This window comes from Bos grunniens, chromosome 24, assembly GCF_055505025.1.
Source record: "Bos grunniens cultivar Pamir isolate PY7600 chromosome 24, Bosgru_T2T1.0, whole genome shotgun sequence".
Classification (NCBI taxonomy): Eukaryota; Metazoa; Chordata; class Mammalia; order Artiodactyla; family Bovidae; genus Bos; species Bos grunniens.
In genome coordinates, this window is record NC_141188.1 from 27,233,926 (window position 1) to 27,261,246 (window position 27,321).

General features: G+C 41.4%; 3 protein-coding genes across 7 annotated transcripts in view; 1 reads left to right on the top strand and 2 right to left on the bottom strand.

The window, feature by feature from the left end:
- Window positions 1-3,212, bottom strand: part of DSG2 (desmoglein 2) — a 52,716-nt gene extending 49,504 nt beyond the window's left edge. The window contains exon 1 of the mRNA XM_086372882.1: window positions 3,116-3,212. Within this exon, the coding sequence (XP_086229008.1) occupies window positions 3,116-3,154 (39 nt within the window). The 5' untranslated portion in view covers window positions 3,155-3,212. The remainder of the gene's footprint in view (window positions 1-3,115) is intronic.
- The window catches only part of LOC147345978 (uncharacterized), a 302,780-nt gene continuing 277,423 nt past the window's right edge, over window positions 1,965-27,321 (top strand). For 3 of the 4 annotated variants that reach the window (XM_086372889.1, XM_086372891.1, XM_086372890.1), the window contains exons 1-2: window positions 1,965-3,716; window positions 8,477-8,574. In XM_086372889.1, coding sequence (XP_086229015.1) covers window positions 2,762-3,679 — 918 coding nt within the window. In that variant the 5' untranslated portion in view covers window positions 1,965-2,761 and the 3' untranslated portion in view covers window positions 3,680-3,716; window positions 8,477-8,574. The remainder of the gene's footprint in view (window positions 3,717-8,476; window positions 8,575-27,321) is intronic. The other variant, XM_086372892.1, reaches the window with a different exon arrangement.
- The window catches only part of DSG3 (desmoglein 3), a 32,526-nt gene continuing 20,470 nt past the window's right edge, over window positions 15,266-27,321 (bottom strand). The window contains exons 11-16 of one of the 2 annotated variants that reach the window (XM_086372886.1): window positions 26,977-27,204; window positions 25,462-25,719; window positions 22,223-22,362; window positions 21,854-21,917; window positions 19,358-19,602; window positions 15,266-17,758 (exon numbers count right to left, since the gene is read on the bottom strand). In XM_086372886.1, the coding sequence (XP_086229012.1) occupies window positions 17,138-17,758; window positions 19,358-19,602; window positions 21,854-21,917; window positions 22,223-22,362; window positions 25,462-25,719; window positions 26,977-27,204 (1,556 nt within the window). In that variant the 3' untranslated portion in view covers window positions 15,266-17,137. Of the gene's footprint in view, window positions 17,759-19,357; window positions 19,606-21,853; window positions 21,918-22,222; window positions 22,363-25,461; window positions 25,720-26,976; window positions 27,205-27,321 lie in introns of both variants that reach the window. The other variant, XM_086372885.1, reaches the window with a different exon arrangement.

Sequence of the window (27,321 nt, forward strand, 5' to 3'; positions counted from 1 at the left end):
TGTTTAGTCGCTAAATTATTTCTGACTCTTTCAACCCCATGGACTATAGGTCACCAGGCTCCTCTGTCCATGGGATTTCCCAGGCAAGAATACTGGAGTGGGTTGTCATTTCCTTCTTCAGGGGATCTTCCCAACCCAGGGATCAAACCCGCCTTTCCTGCATTGGCAGGCACATTCTTTACCACTGACCACCAGGAAAGCCCTAAAGCTATGCTATGGCTATGCTATTGCAGTGTCTTTTCTACATTCATAATTTAAAGGAATACTAAATTTCAGTTAGATATTAGTGAGACTGGACATGGAATTTATTCCCAGCCATGTCTAAGGACCTACTGAATTCTATCCATGGACCATCTGGGAGTCGGTAGATCCCATGTAAAGAACTCATGGAAAGCAAAGCTTCTCTGACTTTATTTACAAAATTGCTTCTATTTCCCATCTGACAGAGTTGGCTCTATTTGTGTGCTAGGTCTGTGAGTGCCACTCAGCATCTTGCTTCTGGTTTGTCTCTCGGAACTTCAGAAGTAAGTTAGAGACCACATATTACAGACTCAGCAGCTAAGGTTCAGCGTATGATTTAGCATTAACAATCAGCATTTACATGAGATTTGAAAGAAGGAAGTGAAGCAGAAGCCGTGTGTCTGCTCTTCTTGCTGGCAAGCACAGATGTGGATGGAGCTGGGTCTTTGCAGTCATCTTTCTCTAGCTCTAGGGTCCATCTAGTAAAATCCATATTAGATTCCTGAGTGCCAAGATGTAGGGTCCCAGGACATATCGGTGTTATACATCTTAGCAAACGTGGCACGGTTCTGGAGCTGGCAACAGAAGTAACACCCCGATTTGTCTGTTTTCACATTGTGGGGTGGCAAGTGTGGGTTCCTAATCATGGGAGAGGCAGCAGTTCCCTAAGTGCTTGGGCTTGGCTGGATGGCTTTGAAGCCATTACTGATAGCTCAAAATGGAGTGTTTGCTCAGTCTTTGTCACACGGATGCAATGGACACAATGCCCTTCCTGCTTTAATGAGTGAATTCTGTGATCTGCAACTGAACTCTGACCCACAGACACTACAATTTATATTCCCTTCCATAAAAGACCCATGTCCTGGAGAACTACTTCTGTTGGAATAAATGCTTTACAAATATTCTTCCCTGAAATCTATAATTACAACTTCAAACATCAGGGGCAAAATGCTGAACTGCACACTGTTCTTTGATCAAAAATAAACATACTCAAATTTGTATCATTTAAAGTACTACAGAAAATACAAAGAACTGTCCAAGAGTTTTGCTTATTCAATTAGTTATAATCACTTTTTTAAAGAGGCAGTCAGTTCATGCCCAGTAAACAAAAAATACTGAATTGCTAGAGTAAAAAATATACCGAAGGTATGTACCTATTTCTCTGTAAATGTACTTTGATTGGTCTGCTTGTTATACCACTTGAGGATAAAGGCAATTTCTTTTCTGGGATTTAATATTTAAACTTCAAACTGAGCCAGGTGCTATGCTAGCGTGATAATCTCCTTTAGCTAGGAAATACCATGAGGAGGGAACTAGTTGCTCTGTTATTCTGCAGGCCAGAAAGGAAACTGCAAATTATCTTTGAAGAGTTTTACTAACAAAATAAACTTGAATTGAACATCACCTCAACGACCTCAATAACTTGGGCAAAATGAAATAAAAAGCAGGAAAATTAACTGGTGTGACAAAGATCTGCAGGTCCTAAACAGCTCACAAGTGAGAATTCACTGAAATTCCTAGATTGTATTAGCCATGTTTTTCTTACATGATAAATGTGTGCTGTTGTTGTTCACTCTCTGAATTGTGTCCGATTTTACATGAATATATACATATAAAATCCACAGGGGGAAAAATGTCCTTCCTTCATTGTAATTCTGGGATAGAGAGAAGGCAATCTTTTGGAAGTTAGAACTTTTAATATGGAGAATGTACTTGTATTTTTTTATTTTTACCATTATATAAGAAAACAGAATATGATTTTGTACCTAATCTCTCTGAACACACATTTAAGTCTCTGAAAGGTGAAGGCAAACCTATATTAGGAGGATAACTGTCACTTTATCAAAACCCATTGGGCAAGCCTGTTTCAGAGTCAAGTACATCCCCAGTCCTGTCCGACTCTTTGCGACCCCATGGACTGCAGTCCGCCAGGCTCCGCTATCTATGGGATTTTCGCTAGTCAAGAATACTGGAGTGGATTGCCATGCCCTCCTCCACGGGATCTTTCTGACCAGGGTCTCCTGAATCGCAGGCGGATTCTTTACCGTTTAAGCCACCAGAGAAGCCAAACCCTTTATGCGCAATTCCTTCAACAAACAGAAAACAAATGTATTTAAAAAACCAATCAGAGTATAGAAGTAAAGCATAAGAAATGCAGATCTAGAGAGCTAACACTGTTTGCCAGTTTAATAACCTCTGAAAACCCCATTTGACTGTTGCGCTGCACGTCGACTTTCTGTAATATTTTAAAGTGAAAAAAGAAACCTTAAAACGATTACATTTGTTCATTACCTTAGGCGATGTTTTATAACATCAACTTTGTGAACTTTAAGTTCTAGCTATAGGTGGGTGATCTGAAGTGTAACGTGGCTTTAAGAAAAAAAAAATTAAACTTTGTAGAGTACATCAGAGGAACTCTCTGGGGCCCCTGTCTGCAGTCTCAGAATACAGGTGTGTTCCCCAGGTCATTCCCGCGCTCGAGCGGCGGGAGCCCGGGGAGGTAGGCGCGGCCGCTGCCTCCATGTTGCGGTCGGAGGAGACTCGGGACAAAGCCCGGGAATCCAGGAAAGGTGTCCCCGCCTCAGGGCTCCCTGCACCCGCAGATCGCAGATCCAGAAACGCGCTGGGGCCCGTGTGCGACCGCAAGAGAAACGGAACTGCAGACCGGTTCCCACCGGCCGCTCGGCCCCAGCGGAGTAGCAGGGTCCCCGCTCGCGGCCGCCTGCCCGGCCCTCTCCCACCTCGGGGCACAAAGAGGGATCGCCGGGCGGGCGGGCCCTCCCCCAGCGGAAGCGGGCAGGTCGAAGCGCGGACCGGGCGCCGGGCGCCGCCCCGGCTTGCCCTGGGCTCCGTGCCGCCGGCTCCCCGCACTTACCAGGAGAAGCAGCAGCGCGCCCTCCGCGCCCCGCGCCATCGCGCCTCCGCCGCCGGCTCCCCGCGTCCCCGCGCGCGCGCCGGCTCCTCCCCGGCGCCCCCGCCCCGAGGGTCCCCTCCCCGGCGGCGGCCGCACGGCCCTGCCCAGAGGGGCGGCTCCAGGTGTGGCCTCCGCGAGAAAATGGAGCCCGGAGCCAGACCGAGCGGCTCGGGCCGAGGTGGGAATGGCGCGGAGGGGGGAGGCGCCCGGGGGACGCCCGCCCCGCGCCGCACGCGCACCTGGAGCCATGACGGCCGCGGGCTGGGAACTCCGAAGGACCGGCCCCGCCCCGCCGCCTCCCCTCCCCGAGCCCCTCTCCGCCGAGGGCGGCCGGCTCTCTGCGCCCCGGGCCGCCGTGGTGACCGTGCGCTGGGTGGCCGCGCGCGGGGCCCAGGTGGCGCCGAGGAGAAGGACGAGCGACGCGAGGACCCGTGTCCTCCCCGCGTCCTCCGCGCGGCCTGCTGTCCGGGCCAGCTGTCCGGGAGCGAAGGTTCTGGAGCCGGATTCCGGTGGTGGTCTCCGTGAAGGCTTCTCACCTCCTTCCCACGGCCCCTTCCCACAGGTTTGCCGCTTGTCTGACTCAGGGAGAAACAGTTATTAGAAGAATCACAAAGGATCCCAAGGAACGGTGTTTTTTGTTTTTGGACCCCTTGTTAACTAACCTCGACTGGGAGAAAAGTCTAGAAAGGTTAAGGGAAAGTCAAACTCTTCGCTGTATTTACAAAATCACAAAGCGTTACTAGGAGTCAGAATCCTCTAACCCAGTTATTTAGCTGTGTGACATGGATGACCTTTCTGTGCCTCAGTTTCCCGACCTGTCAAATGGAATAGATACCAGCCACCCTACAGAGGGGGCTTCCCTCATAGTTTAGTCGGTAAAGAATCTGCCTGCAATGCAGGAGCCACGGGTTTGATTCCTGGGTTGAGAAGATACCCCTGGAGAAGGAAATGGCAACCCACTCCAGTATTCTTACTTGGAAAATCCCATGGACAGAGGACCCTGGCGGGCTACAGCCCATGAGGTCGCAAGAGTTGGACACGGCTTGGCTACTCAGGCACCAGCAAACAGGGCTGCTGTGAAGATTAAATCAGAAAAATCTTTATGATGCAATCTATAGTGTCTTGGAGAAGGCAATGGCACCCCACTCCAGTACTCTTGCCTGGAAAATCCCATGGATGGAGGAGCCTGGTGGGCTGCAGTCCATGGGGTTGCTAAGAGTTGGACATGACTGAGCAACTTCAATTTCACTTTTCACTTTAATTCATTGGAGAAGGAAATGGCAACCCACTCCAGTGTTCTTGCCTGGAGAATCCCAGGGTCGGGGGAGATGGGGAAGCCTGGTGGGCTGCTGTCTATGGGGTCGCACAGAGTCGGACACGACTGAAGTGACTTAGCAGCAGTAATAGTATAAAGGGTTGATTTGCTACTATAAAGAGAAACCAGCACGTCCTTGGTGAACAGTCACCGCTCTGTGTTGTAGCAACATCAACCCTGGGAGCACAGCCACAGATGCCAACACCCTGCCCGAGAGATAGAGAGCCGCAGGTGGTGAGTCACGGGCTGCAGCTGAGCTGTTCCCTGCAGGCTCCTCCTGTGAGTCAGTAGATGAGAACTGACTCCTTGCGTGCAAAGTCCTGAACCGAGATGCCTTCAGGAAATTGTCAGCAGTGTTTGTGGACCAGAGAATCAGAGGGAGACACAACAGTGGCAAAATGAAGACTTGACTCGGCAGAGAAAACAAAGTTGTCTGTTTTGGGGTCTAAGTAGAGTGCTGAACCGACATCATAAGAGGTTTTTTTCAAAATACATCATGCACTAGTTTTACAAGGTGATGAGACTATAATAGTCCTAAATTGAGGTGTGTTCAAAACAAGGATTGTCTAGAAAACCTCGGCAAGGTCTTGATGGCCCATTAGAATGCCTCGCCCTCCCACTAAGATCTGAAATCCCTTAGCTGAAGGCTCCCTTGACTGCTGTGTGCATATTCCTGGGAGGGTGGCGTGCTAATCCTGATCAATCATTTACATCATAACCTGACACCACAAATACACCAGGCAAGCTCCACCTGAGAGCCCTTGTCCTCTCTGTTCCTTTTTTCGAGAAGGTTCTGTTCCAGCCACATACAAGGGTTACTCCCTCGCTCTTCACTTCTCAAATATTAGTTTCTCAGTGACATCTCTGCTACCCGTATAAAAATTATAATAATTCCCACCCCCAAATCTCCCCACCCACCTTTCTTACTTCATTTTTCTTCTTGGCACACTGCAACTTAAAAGGCTGTGCATTTACTTATTTATTATCTGTCACCATTCATTAGAATGTAAACTTCCTGAAGGCTGAGGTCTTTACCTCTGAACTGCTATGGATTCTGGTGGGGACTTCCCTGGTGGTCCAGTGGCTGAGACTTGTTGCTCCCAATGCAGGAGGCCTGGCTTCCATCCCTGGTCGGGAAACAGAGCCGACATGCTGCAACTAAGACCCAGCACAGCCAAATAGATGAGATGGTTGGATGGCACCACTGACTCAGTGGACATGATTTTTGAGTAGACTCTGGGAGTTGGTGATGGACAGGGAGGCCTGGCATGCTGCAGTCTATGGGGTCAAAAAGAGTCAGACACGACTGAGTGACCGAACTGAACTGAACTGAACTGATGGATTCTGGTGGCTCAGATGGTAAAGAATCTGCCTGCAATGCAAGAGACCTGGGTTTGATTTCTAGGTGGGGAAGATCCCCTGGAGAAGGGAATGGCCACCCACTCCAGTATTCTTGCCTGGAGAATTCCATAGACCTAGGAGCCTGGTGGGCTGCAGTCCATGAGGTCACAGGTCAGACATGACTGAGTGACTAATGCACACAAAACTTAGATCACCTAAACAGTGCTTGATCAATTGTAAGTCTTCAGTTTATACTAGTTGAATGTGTGAATGAAAGAATAGCAAATATATTTTCAAGGTTATTTTGGAGGAAAGGGTGTATGTATGAGAGAGAGAGTGTACATGTAAAATGAAAAGAGAAGAGACTAATATTCCTGGAAGGATGTAAATTTCACCAAACTGAGGTGTGGGTGTACTGGAAGGTCTCCAATACCGTGGACAGCCTCCCCCCCACCACACAAATTTATCCCAGACAAGCCTGCTAAGGCTTCTTGAACCATGTCAAGTTGGAGGAGTTCAGAGGCCAGTGGAGAGTGTTTCTGTGTTCTTCCTCTTCTTCGAGACTCCCTTCCTTACAGGAGGGACAAAGTGCAAAACCATAAACCACATGGAAAATCCCTTTTCCCTATGGAGATGAACAAAGCTAGCATTCATTCCCAGAGCTTGGCGCTTGGGAATGTTGATTTTATCTCCCCACCTACATTTTCTGGAAAACATCTCAGAATAAATCTCTAGCTTTGATTTCACCTTAGGGTTTGTTTATAAGAATTCTTGGAAAGATAAAGGAAGTGGCTGGGGAAGAAGGGTGGAGAGTTTGGTTGCTAATAGCAGCACTGAAGTGGCGCCCATGACCTGTGAGATGCGAACTGTAGGGCTTATGGGCCGTACAGGAGTGTTTACTGAGAGTGTCAGACATGGTGACCCAAACGAGACTAATGAGCCTCGGAAGGAAGACCCACCAAAAAAAGCCCCTCAGAAGACAGAAAGGAGTACTGGTTTCTCAGCAGTTACCTCAGTCATTTGAACGTGAACAGGTAACATTCTTGCATATCAAGAAAAAGTGAGAAAGAAGTGATATAATGGCTTTGGAAAAGGTGGATGTAAAATACTGGCTTTGAAGTTCTTTTCAAAGCAGTCCAATGGATGATTATAAGTACTTTAGCAGAGAGAAGCAGAATTTCGAAAATAACAATTTCCATGTTAAAGAGAAAGCAAGGATTCAAAGAAATTAACTCTTTATGATTTACTTTCCAAACTAACGTTGTTGATGCTTTTTAAAATTATTGTACCATGCAGTGACTTGTTAAGTATCAAGTTCCAAAATCTGTGATTGATTTACTTGTTATAAAATGATTAGAGTACATGTAAAGTTATTTAGTTGGAGAAGGCAATGGCACCCCACTCCAGTACTCTTGCCTGGAAAATCCCATGGACGGAGGAGCCTGGTAGGCTAAAGTCCATGGGGTCAGGAAGAGTCAGACTTGACTGCACAACTTCACTTTCACTTTTCACTTTCATGCATTGGAGAAGGAAACGGCAACCCACTCACTCTAGTGTTCTTGCCTGGAGAATCCCAGGGACAGGGGAGCCTGGAGGGCTGCTGTCTATGGGGTCACACAGAGTCGGACACGACTGAAGCGACTTAGCAGTAGCAGCAGCAAAGTTATTTAGTAATGATGTTATTTACTTGTATTTTTGACATCCCCTCGGGTGGAAAAGGAGGCTTGATTCCAGTGGGGAAGGCAAACGGTGCCCGAGGGTGAACTTGTCCAAGGGAGGGTGTGACCTTGTGAAGGTCATTTGGCACAAGTTACACAGAAGAAATATTGAGAATCACTGCTGTGCTGAGCAAAAGTTAGGATATTGTTATTCTTGAATCCCAGATTTGATATTATGAATGCAAATTGTTTTTATGGAGTAACTTTATAACAAAAATAATCAAAAGTCTCTTAATATGATAAATAACAACTTAATTAACTCACTTACATCTATATGTGCCCAGGGAATTGGAAAGTTGAAATGGTTGTTCAGCTATCATGTCCCTGGTGCCTGAGCATTTTAGAGAAGTGTTCTTAAAGCTGTTTTGCCTGAACTGTACTTTTTTTTTTTTTGGTTTGTTTTTGCAGTGGACCTAGTTTGAGTTTCAGACTTCCTTGGTGGCTCAGACAGTAAAGAATCTGCCTGCAAAGCAGGAGATCCAGGTTGGAATCCTGGGTTGGGAAGATCCCCTGGAGAAGGGAATGGCTACCCACTCCAGTATTCTTCCCTGGAGAATTCCATGGACTGAGGACCCTGGTGGGCTGTGGTCCATGGGTTTGCAGGGAGTTAGATGTGGCTCAGCGTCTAACACTTTCACTTTCACTTAGTTTGAGTTTTATCACCTTCTCTAGCTCCCATTTAGAGATTTTGTTATATAGAAATGTGTTCAAACATTATCAAACCAGTTAAGCAAAACTTAGTTACAAAAAAGGCAATAGGAAAGAATCTGCTCCTGATATTTTAAATGACCACAGTAACCCTTACCAGCTTGTCTGAGAACATTTGTGGTTAAAGATTTTTTTGTTAAAAGGTAATATTTATTATGAACATTACTATATGCCCTTGGAAACAGACCTCTTGTTTTACAAAACGATTGTCTGCTAATTTACCGTAACATATTATTTTAGGTGAACTTCTCTTAATTTCTACTGAAACAGTATCTGAATGAGTCATACCTTTGGAGAGAGAGTCACGCCCATTTCATGCAGAATCAGCTACAATAAAGGTAAGTCAGCCAATAAAGACTTCTTGTGACTAATTCTTCTGTGAGTAGTACAAAAGAAGAGAGTGTATCCTTGTTCTTCTTTCTTAACTTTAGGATTAGAACATTGAAGTAATCAGTAAATTTATGACAAGTCAGGCAGAACAGTACTGCAGGGAAAACTTAAGAGATGAACAAAGTAAAATAGTGTGAGAGCCCACATGGAGAGTTGTTTTATGATTCATAAAGTGCCATTGTGAGTTTCCATTGTTTGGACCTTGAAATTTCTGTAATTAGAATCTCAAGTCCATAGAGTATGATTTACTGTTCTTTATACCTGCGATTTTCCCCTTTAGAAGTGTGAATAAGCCACCTAAAACCAAACACACACACATAAAAAACAGAGGAAGATTTTTATTCTAAGGCTTTCAGGACTAAAAGGATGATGGGATTTCTAAGGAACATTTTATTTACTTTTATTTCTAGAGAGGATGCATTAGGTCATTTGGTCAGAATATGAAACCTGAGTCTTGGATTTGCCCTGGGTGGTCCTAATGTATGCGTAGACGCCCACATATGTGATTTGGCAGGTAAATGTCCCTGCAGGAAACACTGCATCTCCTGACCTATGACCTAATGATAGTGAAATTTTATTTTGTTTTCTAAGTCAGCAGATGTTTAAGTATGTAAGATACATACTTCAAGGAGGAGAACAAAGCATTTTCTGTGATTTATACTTTGCCGTGAATTAATTTATCAAACAATTAAAAACTATTAACTAGTTATGATCACATTTTAAAGGAAATAGGAAGTAATTATGAAAACCTTTATTGTTGTATCTGACTCTTTGTGACCCCCTGAACTGCAGCATGCCAGGGTTCCCTGTCCTTCATTATCTCCCATATTATATTCTGGAAATAAGGTAATAAAGTATGCAAAGGTAAAGACAATTTAACTTCCTTCTATTTTATGTTGAGTCAACTGGCTTTTGTAAATGAAATTCCTTTTCACCTGGCACCATAAATCCTGTTAAACTGTAAAGTGAGGTAATTTTCTTCATATGGTAATTACTATTCTAACATGTCTCCTACTGGAGGTTGGGTCAGTAGCAGCATTCTTTTTATGCTGATTGCTGATTTTCAAGTATAACTACTTTTTTTTCCACCTAAAGCTACCTGGCTGCCCTGTTCTACTTAGTGGAAATGGCATAGAACTCTTAACGGGAAAAAAATGCCCTCCATTCTATCCTTTTCTAAGGAAGCCCAGCTGAAAAATTCCAGTGATCTGGTGATTTTCATCAGTTTGGCTACAAGATCACAATTTGATATGAATGAATTCATCTCTATTTGCTTGTGTATTCAGAGGAATTTCTAGTACCATGTAGGGTAGACAGGACAGGCTCTGTGGTTAAGGCGAAAGATTAGTGAAAAAGAAATAGTGCACTCACAATTTGGAGTCACAAGAAGAGAATTGGCTTAGTTAGTTCCTAACTCTACCTTTGATCAACAGATTATTTTTCAGCCTGTTTGAGCATCTGTAAAACAGAATTTTGGATCAGATAATCAGAAGTTTTGAGTTTGTATGGTTTCAGTGGTTTTGGATGTCACCCTCATAACTTTCTGAGTTTAGTTCATTTTGAAGATTGAAAAAAAATTCTTTTATGTCAGATCTTCATGAGTACCTCTATTAATATGTCCTAAGGGTATCCTGTTTGTGTGTGTGTGTGTGTTTGTGTATGTGTGATACAGGGGATCTGTTTCCCAGACTAGTGATTGAACCCAGGCCCCCTGCATTGGGAATGTGGAGTCTTAGCCACTGGACCTAAGTACATTCTTATTACTTCTTGACAGAAACTTCATGAAGTAGGGACTGTTACTATCTCCATAAGAATAGTCCAGAGGGGAAAAAAAAAAGAAAGAATAGTCCAGAGATGCGTGAAAAGTCGAAGTAACTTGCCAAAGACACACAACTAGTAAGTGATGAAGCTGGGATTTAAACTCAAGTAGTTTGTCTCCAAAACCTGAACTCTTAACCATTAACTTATACACACAATTGAAAAGAAAACAAAAACGTGTTATCTTTTGTTAGTTATAACAAAACTTATAATAAGTTTTAACTTATAACTTCCTAATAAGGTTTGATTTTTCACCACTAGCAGATTTTCTCTGCTTAACAACTCATAGTTTCCTAACCAAAATATTCAACATCTCCCGACTTGTTCTTTCAGTGGAGACATCCTTCCCTAACCAAGGTCGGCAAAGTGGTAATACGTGCATTGGCTTGTTCTGGAAGCCCTGGGAGAGCCTTTGATTCCTAGAATAGAAGGTCTTATGTCATCCTGACAGCATATGCCTTTGTTGTTAGTTTGCAATTTGAAAGAATATTCAAAGACCAACACAAAGAGGGCCCATGAAAGTGTGTACAGAAAGAGTGGCTAGTTAGAAAATCAGCTTAGATTTCAACCACTAGCAGCCATAAATATCTTCTGAGGAAGAATCCATAGCAGTTTATAACAACTGAGAGGAAAGGGAAAATATGGAAAAACATTGTCAAAAGATGTTGGACTAAGGGTTTATTATATATTAAAATTTTTTGACATACAAAAAGTTGTACATAATATATACAACTTGATAAGTTTGAGATAAGTATAAACCCATGAAACCATTATCATAATCTATACCGTAAACTTATGTATCACCTTCAAAAGTCTCCTCCTACACTCTTTATTACTGTTACTTTGTGCATGTGACAAGAACACTTAATGTAAGACTTACCCTCTTAATAAAATTTTAAGTATATAATACAGAGTTGTTAAGTATAAGCTTTATGCTACACATTAGTCTATAGAACTTATTTATCTGGTACAACCGAAACTTTGTACCCATTGACTAATAGCTTCAGTTCCTATTACACCTGTTTTTACTGATCAAAAGTTGTGGGTGTCCGCCCTGGATACGCATAATTAAGATTAGTTAAAAAAAGATAAAAGTTAGGTCAAACAAGGCCTCTTCATTGTGTCTGACTGAAAGAAATTTAGGTGGAAAATCTAGGTGATTCTTTTCTTTTTAATTAGGGATCTAGAGGGCAGATTCCTTGTATGGAGAAACTTTGTGTCTGCAGCACCACTAAACATTAGTATTTGGTCCATGGGTCTAAGAATGAAAAGACACTGCTTCAGCTATACCAGGCTACGTGGCTACTGGTGGCAAATACGTGTGCTTGTGCTGCATGTGTGTATGTGTGTGTGTGTGTGTGTGTGTTTCTCCTGGTAGTTAGGACCATAACAATCAGTACTAGTGAGTAGGACATGGAAGGCGTGACTAAGTTAATCTCACATTTTGTGTTTAAATACCCAATTTTGGTTTAGTAACAATGCCTCCTTGCAGGAGCAGAAACCATATCATTATGCCATTTACATAAATCCAGGATTACCTGATTCTGTACTGCTTTATAATTAAGAAAGTTCTTTGCAACCCTCTTTTGATTATGAAAAACTTTAAGTATTTCCTCTACCTTCTACAGAAATGAGGACATACTTTTTTGGTATCAATATTTTGCTTTTATCATAATTTGATGCTATGTTTTTATATAAAATTTATTGTTTGCTAACTTAATAGTGACAAATTCAGCCCACAGAAAATATTAGGGATGTCCTGAGGCATAAAATTAAAAATAAGGTGGTCCCATATCCTTCATGGGAATAAAGGTATAAATAGAATTGGCTTTAAGTAGTAAATATTTGCTGTAGTTGTTAAAAATGTGTTTTTTCCCACAAATCATGGAAACACTGAGGTATAAGGACTCATTTAAAGTTATTATTTTAAAAAAACAAGACAAAAACCAAGTTCACAGATACAGAGAACAGACTGGTGATTGCCAGAAGTGAAGTGGTTGGGAGATGGGCAAAATGTGTGGAATCAAAAGGTACAGACTTCTGCTGCTGCTGCTGCTAAGTCGCTTCATTCGTGTCCGACTCAGTGTGACCCCAGAGATGGCAGTCCACCAGTCTTCCCCGTCCCTGGGATTCTCCAGGCAAGAACACTGGAGTGGGTTGCCATTTCCTTCTCCAGTGCATGAAAGTGAAAAGTGAAAGTGAAGTTGCTCAGTCGTGCCCTACTCTTCTCGACCCCATGGACTGCAGCCTACCAGGCTCCTCTGTCCATGGATTTTCCAGGCAAGAGTACTGGAATGGGGTGCCATTGCCTTCTCTGACAGACTTCTAGCTATAAAATAAATAACTTCTGGGGATGTAAGGTACAGCAGAGTCATATAGTTAGCAGTATTGAACTGCGTATTTAAAAGCTGCTAAAAGAGTAAACCTTAAAAGTCCTTATCACAGGAAAAAGATTTTTTTGTATGGTAAAGGATGTTAACTAGACCTATTATAAATTTGCAATATACATAAATATCAAAAAGTTTAACATATAAAGTTATTTTTATATCTAGATGCATGTCACATTGCCTCTTCTATTAAAGTGTGTTATCAAAGTAATTTTTAAGGAGTTTACTGGGAAAGAGGTTCCATGACCTCCAGGTAGCTTGTTTCTGTTATTAAATGTGGAGGAAAGCTGCTTACTGTGACCTGAAAAATAAACTCACATAGTCTTCAAAATAGTGGCAAATCAAGTATGTGCATTCTTTCATCTGTCCCTACCTTTTTATTTCTCTACCTGTATCTTTCAGTCATAATATATATATATGCCAGCATTGTACTGCTTCTTTAATCCTTAGAATTATATTTGGATTTATGATCTTTTTATTTTATAATTTTCATTGTTTTCTTTCCAGTTTTTCATGTTCTACTTAAATTCTTAGATCTGAAAATAAACAGATTATTCTGAGAAACTAATAAGTATTAATATTGCTGAATGATATAGATCAACTTTTACATTTGTGTCACTTATTCTATGATCTTAAGGAAGTTACTTTGATTCTCTGAGTTTCAGTTTTTGTGGCTATAATCTCAAAATTACCATAAGAGATAAACTAGAATGTAACTCTCTTGGCTGTCTGGTAGACCTCAAAAGTATCATTCTTCCTTTTTTGGTAATTGTATCCGTTTACACTTTAGACCATCAACTATACCTGCATTGTACTTAGATTTTTTTGTTTGTTTGTTTTGCATTTGTTTAAAAAAAAAAAAAGGCAATGTATAAAAGAAAAAAAAGCAAAGACACCAACTTGTGTAATGGCCTGTGTCTTGTCTTGGAGGGGATCATGGTGATCTCTGGATCAGGCAAAGCAGAAGGAATCTCAGTATTCTTTGTGGAAGATGTGTTGTTTCTGGCACCTGGAATTTAAATGATTACCTTCTTTTCTCATCAAATATCCCCCTTATGTAAAAAAAAAAATCTCAAGACTATGTTGTTGAGCGAGCGTTAAATCATGTGATCTCTGATTCACGATTACTCTTATAAACTCAGTAAAGGAGTTGAGAAAATACTGGATTGCCAATAACAGGAAGGAAAGATCCTTAACTTTTACTTAATTGCTAGTTGTTTCTTAATCACCAGTTACATCGAAGCTAGTCAGTTGAATGTATTCATTTACACCTTACTTGACTTTTGAAAATTAGATAAGAGAAACTGATCTTGCTGTTTTTATTCCTTCACCTTCCTGTGAATAAGAGGAACTGGTGATATTTTTGGAATTTACCTGCATGGTTTTCATTTTCCTGGGGTTGATCTAGGACATCTGAGTTAAGCCATCCACCTTTCTTCACACAACATTCACTCGAATCCAGTTTCTGCTCACCTTATCCCAGGTCCAAGTTGAATTTAAGTTGTGTTTAAGAATGAGGAGGGTCAGCGAAACCAAGATGTGAGGCTCTGAAGGGACTTGTTTTGTGGTATCCCTTTAAAGGAAGACATAAAAATAACAGACTTTTATTGTCGTTGTTCAGTTACTAAGTTGTTTGTGACTCTTTTGTGACCCCATGGACTGTAGCCCCCCAGGTTCCTCTGTCCATGGGATTTTCCAGCTGAGAATACTGGAGTGGGTTGCCATTTCCTTTTCCAGGGGATCTTCCTAACTCGGGGATCAAACCCGTGTCTCCTGCTTGGCAGGCAGATTCTTTGCCACTGAGCCACCTCAGACATTTACTGGCAGACAGACTCACTGCAGGGGCTAATGGCTGTCACCAAAGTCATGGTACATTTTTGTCATCATGTTAGGCTATAAACCTTACCTTCTCCTTCTCCACCTTTTCTCTCTTGAGTCTTCATAGGGTGTCAACATTTTTGCCTGAGAGACCACTCCAAATTACCCAATAGATCATAAATGAGTTAAATCATCCAGTTAATAAAAATCTGCCCTGACCTCATCCAACATCTATTTCCACCTGAAGAAGAGATCCCAAGTCCCCATGTACTTCCTGTTGGGGAGGATTCAGAAAAAGTGTCAGCTTTAAAAAAAAAAGAGGAAAAATACTGATAAAAATACACATGCAATCACTTTCTTACATCATATTTCTTAATAGTTATTAACTGCAGAGAATAGTTCAGTTTTTGCTAAATGGTTAAGGAAGTACTCATAAATTTGTTGCCAAACAGTTTTATTATAACAATGTTACCACTCTATAAGTTTTAATATATACTGTTTAAAATTTATAATACATCAAGTAAAAAGATAGTGTTTAAAGAGTTTTTCTGCTTAAAACATTTTTTATTTTTAGTGAAAAAATACAGATACATTTTTGCTTTGAATTTAATTTTACATGGCAGATTAAAATTATAGGTCCTCTTAGATAAGAGTGATCTACTTTTCTTTCAAAACTCCTTTAATTTCACTTTCCCCCTTATTTGACTTTACTACTGTGGCATAGTTTCCTCTGCAGTTTGGCAGTGCAGCAAAATTCCCATTTCATGAGTTGGATTTTAAGAGGAAATATTAGAATACCTTGAGGATCCTGAAAACACTTCTGAACTTGGAACAAGGGTTATTCTGATTATTAGTTTAATTCTCATGCATAAACAGAGTCACAAGTCAGCTCTGTGTGTTCTAGACCCCAGAGCAAGCTTCTGTTGAGAATAGGCCCCGGAGGTAACAGCAAGGCGACTTCCTCAGGACCTGCAAGGCTGCTCCAGAGGGTCTAGTTCCTCTCACCTCAAGGTGGCCTCTGCAGACCTTGTTGCTACAGCAGCCTTGTCTTGGAAGAAGTGATTGCCTGTACTTCTTGGGCTTTCTGTTAGTCATGACACCAGGGAGAGAGAAGAATGCTAGATGTAAGGACATTTTAGGGGGTCTCCTCCCCGCCGAGAATCCTTAGGACTGCACCCTTCTGTGTTAAAACACAAACACTTTATACTTTGCCTTTCATCTGAAAACAAATATTGATTTGAATTTGGCAAAAACCAGAAAAGATTATTTTATATACAATTAGAGACAATAGAGCCAAACAATGACCTCGTAAAGTCTCAGCTAAGACAATAATGTTAATAAGAGGTAGGGTGCTCTCTATGGGCTAAAGGATGAGGACCTTGAATGATTAGAAATGACTTGAAGAACTACATTGTCATCAGGGTAACACACATGAAATGACATATTCTAAGCTGTCACTAACCTAACATGGTTATACTCAAGGATTAAACTGTGGTAGCAGCTTCATTTAAAAGGAGTGAGGCTTAATAAAATTGTTACTCATAATCTCTTTCTATATCCCTTTTTGACCTGAAACACGGTATATAATACACATTCACAAATTTCACTATGTGTTACTCTAGTCAGAGGCCTCTTTTGCTTGTGAGAAAAGCCATATTTTGTATTCCTAGGAATCTGTAGACATTGTTAACATGATAAATATCACTACACGTCATATGTAAGTTACATCTACCTACTAACATTTAAAAAATAAAGAGTAATTTTCAAAGACTATTAACACAGGATTGCTGTTATTGAGAAGTGTAGGGAGGGAGTTAACGTAAAATATTTTCTTTAGGTAGATCCTTTCAAGGTGATTTAAAAAAACACAAAAATATTTACACCATACTGAACTTTCCTAAATTTCCTATGATACTTCTATTTCAAAACTGTCTTATTGTGAGCGTATGAGGAATATAGATGCAGCAAGTTTAATGCGTAAACCAATACCCTTAGCTTGAGCAAAAGATGTCCCTAGGGTCTCCCAACACCAAGAAGATGGAAGAAGTTCAAATGCAACTATTTTTCTTTTTCCCAAGCAGCTCAAAATGCTTTAGCGAAGACTTTATGATTCTTACATCATTACTAATGATGTAAGCAAAGGTGAAAAATTCAAGAACTGGGGGTCTTGACTCCAAGTCCTTAATCCACAAAACACACTGCATTTGAAGTTTAAAAATTATTAGGAAATTTTCCCACTGAATATGATCTTAAGATATTTCGGAAAACATTTAAGATCTACTAGGACTTGAATTTGAGAAGTAAGAGTGACCACACATCCAGTGTGGGGGTATAAACTAGACAATTTAGACTGTAATCATGACCAGTTTATGAAAGAGTAGCAAATAAGTGCCAAATCAGACCAATACTATGAGATTTGCTGTGCTATTTTGAATAATTTGGTTCAAGTATCCGTATTTGGCCAGTATGTAATTCCAGTTCACTCTGCTTATATCAGACGGGAAGAAGGATCTTCTGTAAAGATCTTACTGTCTGATCCTCGTAGCTCTGTAGGACCATGTAGGTTGCCAGTGATACTAGGAGTAGGACAAATCACTCTTTCCGTCACTATCACATTTTGCGTGAGAAGTGGATCAAAAACGGCAGCGGGAGGTTGCACAAGGGAACCAGAAGAAGCCGAGTAAGTCTCCGTTACCAGATAGCTACCATGCTGCAAAGGGTCAGTGATGGAAACGGCGGGCTGCAGGACAGAACTGGAAGCAGACAGCGCAGATGCCCCCTGGCTGCCTGACAAAGTCTGGTACCTAACAGACTCTGACTGCTGGACTTGTACGTGTTGGCCACAGGCGTCAACCCTAGAACTGCTGTCTTTGGTAGGCGGCTGAGAGCTTTTGGTTTCGTCATCCATCCCGAGGCTTATCTCGGCCAGCTTTTTAAATTTGGGGCCGAGGGAGTCCAAGAAACTCTCGTCAAAATCATCGGCAATAAAACTGCAACAACCCAGGGAGCCGACGGGAGAACTGGGGGCCTCGATTCCTTCATTATCATAGATCAGCAAGCAGTCATTTGCTTCCTGGCTGTCGTCTTCATCTGCACAGGCAAATGCTTTCTAAAGGTGGAGAGAAGAGGAGAAAATGAACTGTAAGAGACATTCAGGGGAAGGATGTAATACCTTTCGTAGAACTCAACGTTTGATCGTGACTGTGTGATTGAGGTAATCCACTGAAGTCATGTACAGATGTGAGAGTTGGACCGTAAGGAAGGCTGAGTGCCAAAGAATTGATGGTTTTGAATTGCAGTGCTGGAGAAGAGTCTTGAGAGTCCCTTGCACAGCAAGGAGATCAAACCAGTCAATCCTAAAGGAAATCAACCCTGGATATTCACTGGAAGGGCTGATGCTGAAGCTGAAGCTCTTTGGCCACATGATGCAAAGAACCAACTCACTGGAAAAAACCCTGATGCTGGGAAAGATTGAGGGCAGGAGAAGGGGGGCAACAGAGGATGAGATGGTTGGATGGCATCACTGACTCAATGGACATGAGTTTGAGCAAAATCAGGGAGATAGTGATGGACAGGGAAGCCTGGCGTGCTGCAATTCATGGGGTCCCAAAGAGTTGGATATGACTTATCGACTGAATGGCAACAGCAACAAAAGAAGTAAGGGCATACTCCATATCAGCAGTCTTGTTACAGAAGTTATCTGTGTTTGGAGAATGATGCAATTGACATTCCTTCAAACTTGAGTCTGTTGTAGGCTCATATTTGAACTCTTGAGTTTTAAGACTTGCATTGACACGGACTTAGCCATACAGAGCAAATGTGTGTGGAGCCTGGAGGTTATTTGCTGGGCCATCTGTGAAAGTCCCTGTGTGTGTTTGGGTTACTGCAGGTCATTGTGTGGGGCAGGGTGCAGGCTTCCTCATCATCTGAGGCAGCTCTCACCAGCCAGGGGCCTTGGCCAAGACACTGTAACCCTTGTGAGAGTCTGACCCATAACTGGGAGTCTGATCCTTCCTGTCAGTCTGTCCTCAAACACTGTGTCAGCCTTCATCTGCTTGACCACGAGGACAAATGCCATCACTTGCAGCTCTGATAGCAGAGTTGTAGGTGAGATCCATTCTAGTGATGCACCAACCAGGAGGCAAGCTACCTGCCTACCAGCGTCCTCTCTGTCCTTCACCCCTGTCCCTTTGTAGATTCTCTGCTTCCTGACACCTCGCCTCATCTTGGACCACGTCCCTTGTTTCCCCTTTTATGTTTGGGTCATTAAAGTTTCTTCAGCATTTTTGGACATGGACTCCTTGACAATGTGAAGAATACTATAACCTTCTCAGAAAAATGTATGCCGATGTATTCTGACATACTTCATGGTACAGGAAATGAGAAATAACTGCTTTGTATGTCTAAAGAGGATGCCGCTGATCTGAAAAGCAGAGGGTTTTGCTTTCTGTTGTTATCTCAGTGGGAGGAATGAGCTGCCATATTCTCTCATTTTGTGTCTACCCATCCCTTCTTTCTTTTGACCAGTAGCTGGATTTTGGCAGCCACCTTAGGTTATCCTTGTTACTTTAACAAGGAGCCTTTACTTCTCTTTTCTTGTCTTATACCAGCTGCAAAAGAACCAAACTGTAAAACCGAAGTTCAGTCAAGTAGAAAGATCTCTAATGTAAACAGGATAACAAAGCCACAGAGTTTTCCACCAGATTACCTGAGAAAAGTAGGAGTCCAGGAATTTCATGTTTATTGCCCCTTCCCCAAAGTCCTTGTTGGTTCCTCCCGTGGAATGCCTTGTTCTCATCGTCCCGGACTGTCCCACGGAAAAGTTGCTCAGACCAGCGGTTGCTCCGAACCCCGCGGCACCCCCAGATCCTGCAGCTGCTCCAAGATTGGTGGTCAGTTCCATTCCCGAAGCTCCTTCTACCACCGTCCCTCCAGCATATGTATTTGTACAGACTTCTAAAAACAGGGATAAAGTGCTGTAACATTTCATGCTGTGATTTGTTTTGTTTTGGTTTTTACTGATCTTTGATATCCAAGAGCACCTGCCAAGTAAAGCCAGCATGTGGGAGAAAATACAATTTTATGACTCAAGGTGAGAAGAACACCCCACAGTCTGTAATGTGAGAGTAACAGAGGAGGTGAGGGAGTAACAGAGGGCATTGTTTTCAGAGAGGTATTGTTTCTGAAACCATACCAATTAAAAAAATAAAATAGATTTTCAGTGACAACAGCCAGAAATGGAAAAGTATAAATGAAATATTCAGCGCACAGCCATGGAAAGCTTCTAATGTGATGCTTGTTTTCAGGGAAAAAGAAGTTGTAATTTAGCTGTCATATTGGCTCAATATGGAAACCAAAGAGGAAACATACATAATGTAATCATGCAAATTAGCCAATGCTAATTAGGTGTCTTAGTGCCTAATGAAAATTTAATGAGCTGTGACTGTTCTGCCTGTTGCCTTTACACTGCATTTTCATGGAAAGCTCTTTTTCCTAGAGAATTCAAAATATTGTTTTTGTGATGTAATGGGAGAAGCAAATAAGGATTAAGATAGCTGATAAAGACAGATAGTTACATTTTGGGGGCAATCTTATGTAGATTTTTCAGGCTGGACATTTAAAAACAATCTATTGCTAAGCATGGAATTAAGAAAAATTTGAATATTAGGCATTAAATCTTATTGTTCTATAGGCTTCCCAGGTAGCGCTAGTGATAAAGAATGTGCCTGCCAATGCAGGAGACATAGGGGATTTGGGTTTGACTGAAGCAACTTAGCATGCTTCTTGTTCTAGTTTACACCTTAGTGTGGCACTGAGATAAGATGAATGAAATAGTCGTTTGGTAAACTAAAGAAATAAATAATTTCACTTATATGACAACACAAGCGATCCTTGTCCCATTATGATTAAATATTGTTGTTTAGTTGCTCAGTTCGGTTCAGTTCAGTCGCTCAGTCGTGTCCGACTCTTTGCGACCCCATGAATCACAGCACCCCAGGCCTCCCTGTCCATCACCAACTCCCGGAGCTCACCCAGACTCATGTCCATCGAGTCAGTGATGCCATCCAGCCATCTCATCCTCTGTCGTCCCCTTCTCCTCCTGCCCCCAATCCCTCCCAGCATCACAGTCTTTTCCAATGAGTCAACTCTTCGCATGAGGTGGCCAAAGTACTGGAGTTTCAGCTTTAGCATCATTCCTTCCAAAGAAGTCCCAGGGCTGATCTCCTTCAGAATGGACTGGTTGGATCTCCTTGCAGTCCCAGGGACTCTGAAGAGTCTTCTCCAACACCACAGTTCAAAGGCATCAATTCTTCAGCGCTCAGCCTTCTTCACAGTCCAACTCTCACATCCATATATGACCACAGGAGAAACCATAGCCTTGACTAGACGAACCTTTGTTGGCAAAGTAATGTCTCTGCTTTTGAACATGCTATCTAGGTTGGTCATAACTTTCCTTCCAAGGAGTAAGCGTCTTTTAATTTCATGGCTGCAGTTTGCTCAGTCGTGTCCAATTCTTTTTCGATCCCATGGACTGTAGCCCACCAGGCTCCTCTGTCCATAGGATTTTCCAGGCAAGAATACTGAGTGGGTTGCCATTTCCTGCTCCAGGGGATCTTCCTGACCCAGGGATTGAACCCCCATCTCCTGCACTGGCAAGCAGATTCTTTACCACTGAGCCACTGGGGAAACCCATGATTAAATACAAGAATTGGTTATTGAATTGAAATCAGGTTCCTGTTCTGGGGAAGAAAGAAGGGCAACAAGATCTAGGATGGGCCCACACGACACTTTAACTGCAAATATTACCAGTGTTAACAGGCAGAGTTGGATGGTGGGTACATAGTGTGTTTTATATTCTCCTTTACATTTTTCTATATATGTAAAATCCTTAACTTATTAAAAAATTAGTAATCAACTATCAGAGAGCTATACTTCAGTTTACCGAAGTTTGGAGAAATATAACAAATCTTCTGCTAGTAAAAATGGTGACATCAGTAGACAAATGAACTTATTGAAGTCAGAACTAGGTCACAAAATTGACTGCTATACTAACAGTAAACCGATTCATTGAAACCCTGTTTCACTGGTAATATCTCAGTGTGTGCACAAATTATTAAGGAGAGAATTTAGAACATTTCTTAGTTTTTAATATTTCTTATTTAACCCATTGTTCCTTTCAAAAATAAATTCAATGTTCACTTACCAGAATTTTCCATGAAATCAACTCCATTGGCAGTTATAGGTGGCACACAGATATTTGTGATTTCCTACAAGCAATATGCAAAAAATATATTTAAAAATTAACCAGATTTCAGCAATATAAGTGAAATACACTCCCTTTTAAATGGAGACATTACAAGAATTCCAAATTCTTGCAGGAGTAACTGCTTTTATGATGTGACATCTGAAGAGCTAAGATCCTAAAAGGCTCCATTCATTTCAGCACTCTCATAGGTCCTTGATGATCAGGAGTCTTATTTTTTATACCCCATTATCCCCTTTTCTATCTAGTATGTAAATTGAAGTTTGCTCTGTATGAGTGAAATACATGTTTTACAAAGTGGATCTTCACCTTGTCTTCAGGTTGGGCTCCTTCAATTCCCCACGGGTGAATTGTTCCTTCTGAACCATCCGGCACCGGGACAAATCCACCGGTCACTCCCCCAATAGGACCTGCCCCACAGTCACAGGTCAGCAGCAGGAGGAGAGCCACTAGTATGAAGGAAAACAAAATATCAGGATATTTGAATCACTTGGAAATGACTTGACAGGGCAATTGTTGGAAACATTACAAAGAAATGCAGTATCTTTAATGCTTATGGAAAATCTAATAGCAAAATTAATTTCTACAAGGTAAAATTGGATAAACTAAGCATACTCAAATTTCACATAATTATGAAACTGAAGGAGACAGATCAGATTATTCTTGTGACCTGTATATTTTCTTAAAAGAGGCACTGTTTGATGAATGATAAAAGTGGTCATTCATTTCCTCAACTATTTTCTATAATATATTTTTTTTATTATTGCTTTTATTTGTACACATTGAAGCTCAGTATATGATGTGGGGTGAATACACACCTGAATAGTCAAGATTTTAGGTGGGCATTATAATGATATGGTAATCTGGTCTCTAAACACCTCTTTATGAAATAGCAATTAACCTACAAACTCCCTCTGCAAGTGATGATCTAATATCATTACACTCTTAATGGTGACTTAGGCATCCTTAGCTTGGAGGGGCCTTCCTGCCTGGGTAATTATCATTCTTTCTGTGCAGATAGGTCACATCTTGGCAATAAAGATTAGCATCATTTAGAGTCGGACACGACTGAAGCAACACAGCAGCAGCAGCAGCAGCAGCAGGCTAATAGGCCAAGAGAGAAATGAAACACTTCCCAGGCTGGGTGGTCGATGACCCCACCTCCACCTCTGCCCTGCGTGCTGGATGTTTGTGTCCGACTGAGTTTGTGTGTGATTCTTGCGATCCCATGGACTGTAGCCTGCTAGGCTCCTCTGTCCATGGGATTCTCCAGGCGAGTATACTGGAGTGGTTTGCCATTTCCTTCTCTAGAGGATCTTCCCGACCCAAGAATCTAACCTGGGTCTCCCGCATTGCAGGCAGATTCTTTACTGACTGAGCTATGAGGGAAGTCCTGCCCTGAAGAAGGAAAGCACTAAATCCTAGTTTGAATTCTTTTACTTACTGGCAGCTTAGTGAGGGGTTTAAGAGTATATAGGCTCTGGAGTCAGTCTTCTAGGGTTTGAATTTTGGCTTCACCATTCACCAGCTGGACAAATTACATCATCTTTTCTTGCCTCCATTAACTATCCGAAGAATGGGGGGATATATATCATTGTAAGGATTATGAGTTAATGGAGATAAAGGATGGTATTGAGTGCCATGAGGACTCCCCGTATTGTTTGAATGAGCTACATCAATTATACAAATTAGGTCAGTTACATATATATAAATGTAAATATATGATGAAAAAATTGGGCCAAGTATATAAAATAAGTTGGACAAAGCACATTTTCTCAGAATTTAACAAACTGTTCATATAAGTGATACCTCCAAAGGCTTTATTGCCATCCTCAATTCTATGACTTAATTAAATGTATGGGAAGGGTTGACTATTTTAAGTGGGCAAATTCATTTTGAAAAGTGATGAATATATATATGTATGGTCAGTATTTTTAGATGAGTATAACAGTCTTTTAGAAGTCTTGTTGATCATTGTATGTACAGTATGTATTCGATTTTTATATACACATCCAGAGAAAGTTTTTCAAAGCATTGACTGTGTTTCCACAGAAACATGTGTATGTTCTGTCCACAAAATTCAAGATACGATCTTTTGCAAATGGTAGGATCACATGAAGCAAATATGACTGTGGGAATATCACAGTATATTTCCTCTGACTGCCATCCTGAGCCACAATCCCAACTGCATAGTAGTCTAGAGGATATATCTGTACCTCAAAATTCAACATTTCAAAATCAGATTTATGATTGCCACCCTACTTACCTGCACTTTGTCTGATATTTTCAATTTCATTTAATGGTTTCAGTAGCAACTGAATTCAGTGGTTCATCTGGACTTCTCATCCATTCATTCTCTCCATTAGTCTCCAGATCTTCTCCATTTACTCCAACTGTGCCTCCCATACCTATTCATTCCTTTCCAGTCTTATGCTGTGGCTCAAAACCTGGCCTTCATCTTCCCATGTGAGCTATAATATTATAATAACCTCCTAACTGTTCTTCCCTTTTTAATTTGCAGTACACACTGCTGTCAGTGTTATCTATCTAAAATACAAGTAAGATCATGTCGGTCTTTTATTCAGATATTCTCAGCAACTCTCCCTCTTGGAATGGAACTTGTCTTATATCCCTGGGTATGGTCCAGTGTCTCCTAGTTTATAGTCTATGGGAACTTGAATAGAATTTGTTGTATCCTACTATTGTGTGAAAATTGTATAAATCTTAATTATGTTGAATTGGTTCATAGTACTTTTCAGGTCTACTCTATCCTTCTACATTTCTGTACATTCTGTTAGTTTTTGAGAGTTTGATATTGCAACTCTAAAAATCTTCATTTACCTACTTAAAAAATAATTGTCATATGTAGTGGAACTATAACTATACAAATAACTTTGTATTCTCTAACTCTCTCCTGTAAATGTGTTATCATACTTTCATAATTTAAAAATATAAAAAAGAAAGAGAAAAAAATACATGTATGTAAAGTCCCTTAATGTATTCAGTAAACTTCATCATATTAAGTTTGAGCCTTAAACGAGTGTATTTTCAGGTGCAAAGCTATTTTGAGGAAATTCTGGATTAAGCAACAACTTCTCAGAGTGCGATATATTTATGTGCATTGTAAAGCTCAAAGCTTATGCTATCTTAGAATTTTTCCTAAATTTTTTTGGTCAGGACTCTATTGTATTTTAGAATTTCATGAGACTTGTAGAGGGAAAAGACATTTTAGAAAGTACTGCAATCCTGGATAAAGTCATTATTTTGACCATGAACATTCCAGGCAGTGTGTAGACTGTCCATGCTTTCTTTTCGCCTTTCTTTGATTCTCTGGTGCTGGTTTCTATATGTCTAACATACACGACCTGCTCTGTTGTATTATAAATATAGATTGTTGGCAAGTCATATGTTAACTTTAAACACTTCTGGGTCTTCCTGAAGATGTCAGCGCACCCCCCGCCCCCCCCTCACCCTGTGAGCTCTGCCTCTAAAACAGCTGCAGAGATGCTTTGTCCCTGCACATGCTACCGTACCCCTGGCATACTCACACAGTAGCAGCAAAAGGCCGAGGAATAGCAGACCGATGGCGGCAGCCCCCATCCTCCCAGACCTCTCTCCAATTATGGGATTAGTGATGCTGGTTGGATACACATTTAGACAGATGTCCCTGTAGTCACATTGGCAGACTTCCAGGGTCAAGCTCTCTGGTTCCTCGCACCGCCTCCCCTCACTGTCCGTGACCATGACGGAGATTCTGTACACTCCGGGAGAGACTGGCTGTGGGGCTGTGAGGAGTGCGGATGTAGCTGTAGGGGAACCATCAAACACATCAGCAGTAGGACAAGGTGTCTCTGGCTCTTAAAACTACTTGTTGTTTTGGGTGAATAGGGCGACAATTGACACATCACTGTCACAAATAAGTAGGGTGAGACTGGAGCAGTTATGAGGGTTGTTGGGGTTCAGTTGGGTATACATTATTTCAGAAAAGAGCAAGCAATAGATGAGGTCATTTACAAAGGACTTGAAGTGGCCCGATAGTTACTTTTGTTGTTTTTTAGTCACTAAGTCATGTCCCACTCTTTTGCAACAGAGGAGCCTGGCGGCCTACAGTTCATGGGATTTCCCAAGCAAGAATACTGGAGTAGGTTACCATTTACTTCTCCAGGGGATCTTCCCGACCCAGGGATTGAACCTGTGTCTCCTGCTTGGCAGGCAGGTTCTTTACCACTGAGCCACCTGGGAAGCCCTGCTGGTCACTATGAAATCTAAAAAGAGAGAAGATTCTTATTATGTCTAATGGCTTTTTCTATGAGACTCCTGGAAAACATAGGAAATGTGAAATTAGCATTATAAAAGTTAGGAGAAAAGTAAGGATGGATTAACTTGCCCATTGGCTTATGAGTTTGAGAATTTCAGCCTACCATGCTTTCAAGATTCCTAACTAGTGACAGACTAGACAACCTTGAGCAGGTTGACCCCTCCAGTCTGCTGACAGGCTGGCCAGTTAGGAAAAGTTTATGTATTTAGAAATCTAAACAGCTCAGCAGTAAAATAGGTGCCTGACTGTAATCTTTTCATTATTTATTTATTTTGGTATACTGAGGAGATACAGATAAAAAATTGAAAATATAAAAATATCCAATAGAGTCCACATGAGAAAAACAGAAAATTTTAAATAGTGCTAATATAGTGTTCCTTTTCTGAAGACAGAGGAAATTCATAAGGATAGGACATCATCTTCATTGCAAAGAATTTTTAAAATTGGACATGAGTTTGAGTGAACTCCGGGAGTTGGTGTTGGACAGGGAGGCCTGGTGTGCTGCAATTCATGGGGTCGTAAAGAGTTGGACACAACTGAGCGACTGAACTGAACTGAATATCTTATATTGTTCCTTTTCTGAAGACAGAGGAAATTCATGAGGATAGGACATCATCTTCATTGCAAAGAATTTTAAAAATTACTCTTGGAACGGACTTGCTCCCAAATGGACTCCCTCTTAACCTTCTGGAAATATAAAGAAGCAGCAGTTTTCATTTGTAGAAGCAGCTTTACAATTACTCACCATCTCTTCCTGAGATACTCCATACAACTGGAAGTTTTAGGCTTTGGTCTTCCACTGAAAATTCATAGGGGCCAGCATATTTATCCCTTTCCAGTGGTGAAGCTCTGACAACCACGTAAGGTGACGAACTACAGACTGCTTCCTTTTCCAGGGCAATTGTTGGACACTTTTCATTAAAATCAGGTACTAGGACAAATATGGTGCCTGTTGAAGTTTTACCGGTGTTTTCTGTAAGAATAACATTTTAGAGTTAGAGAACTATACAGAGCAAGTTGTGCAAAATAAAGAAACATAAGTAAGCCCTTAAAATGTCTCTCACATGCATGGACTTCTCTGGTGGCACAG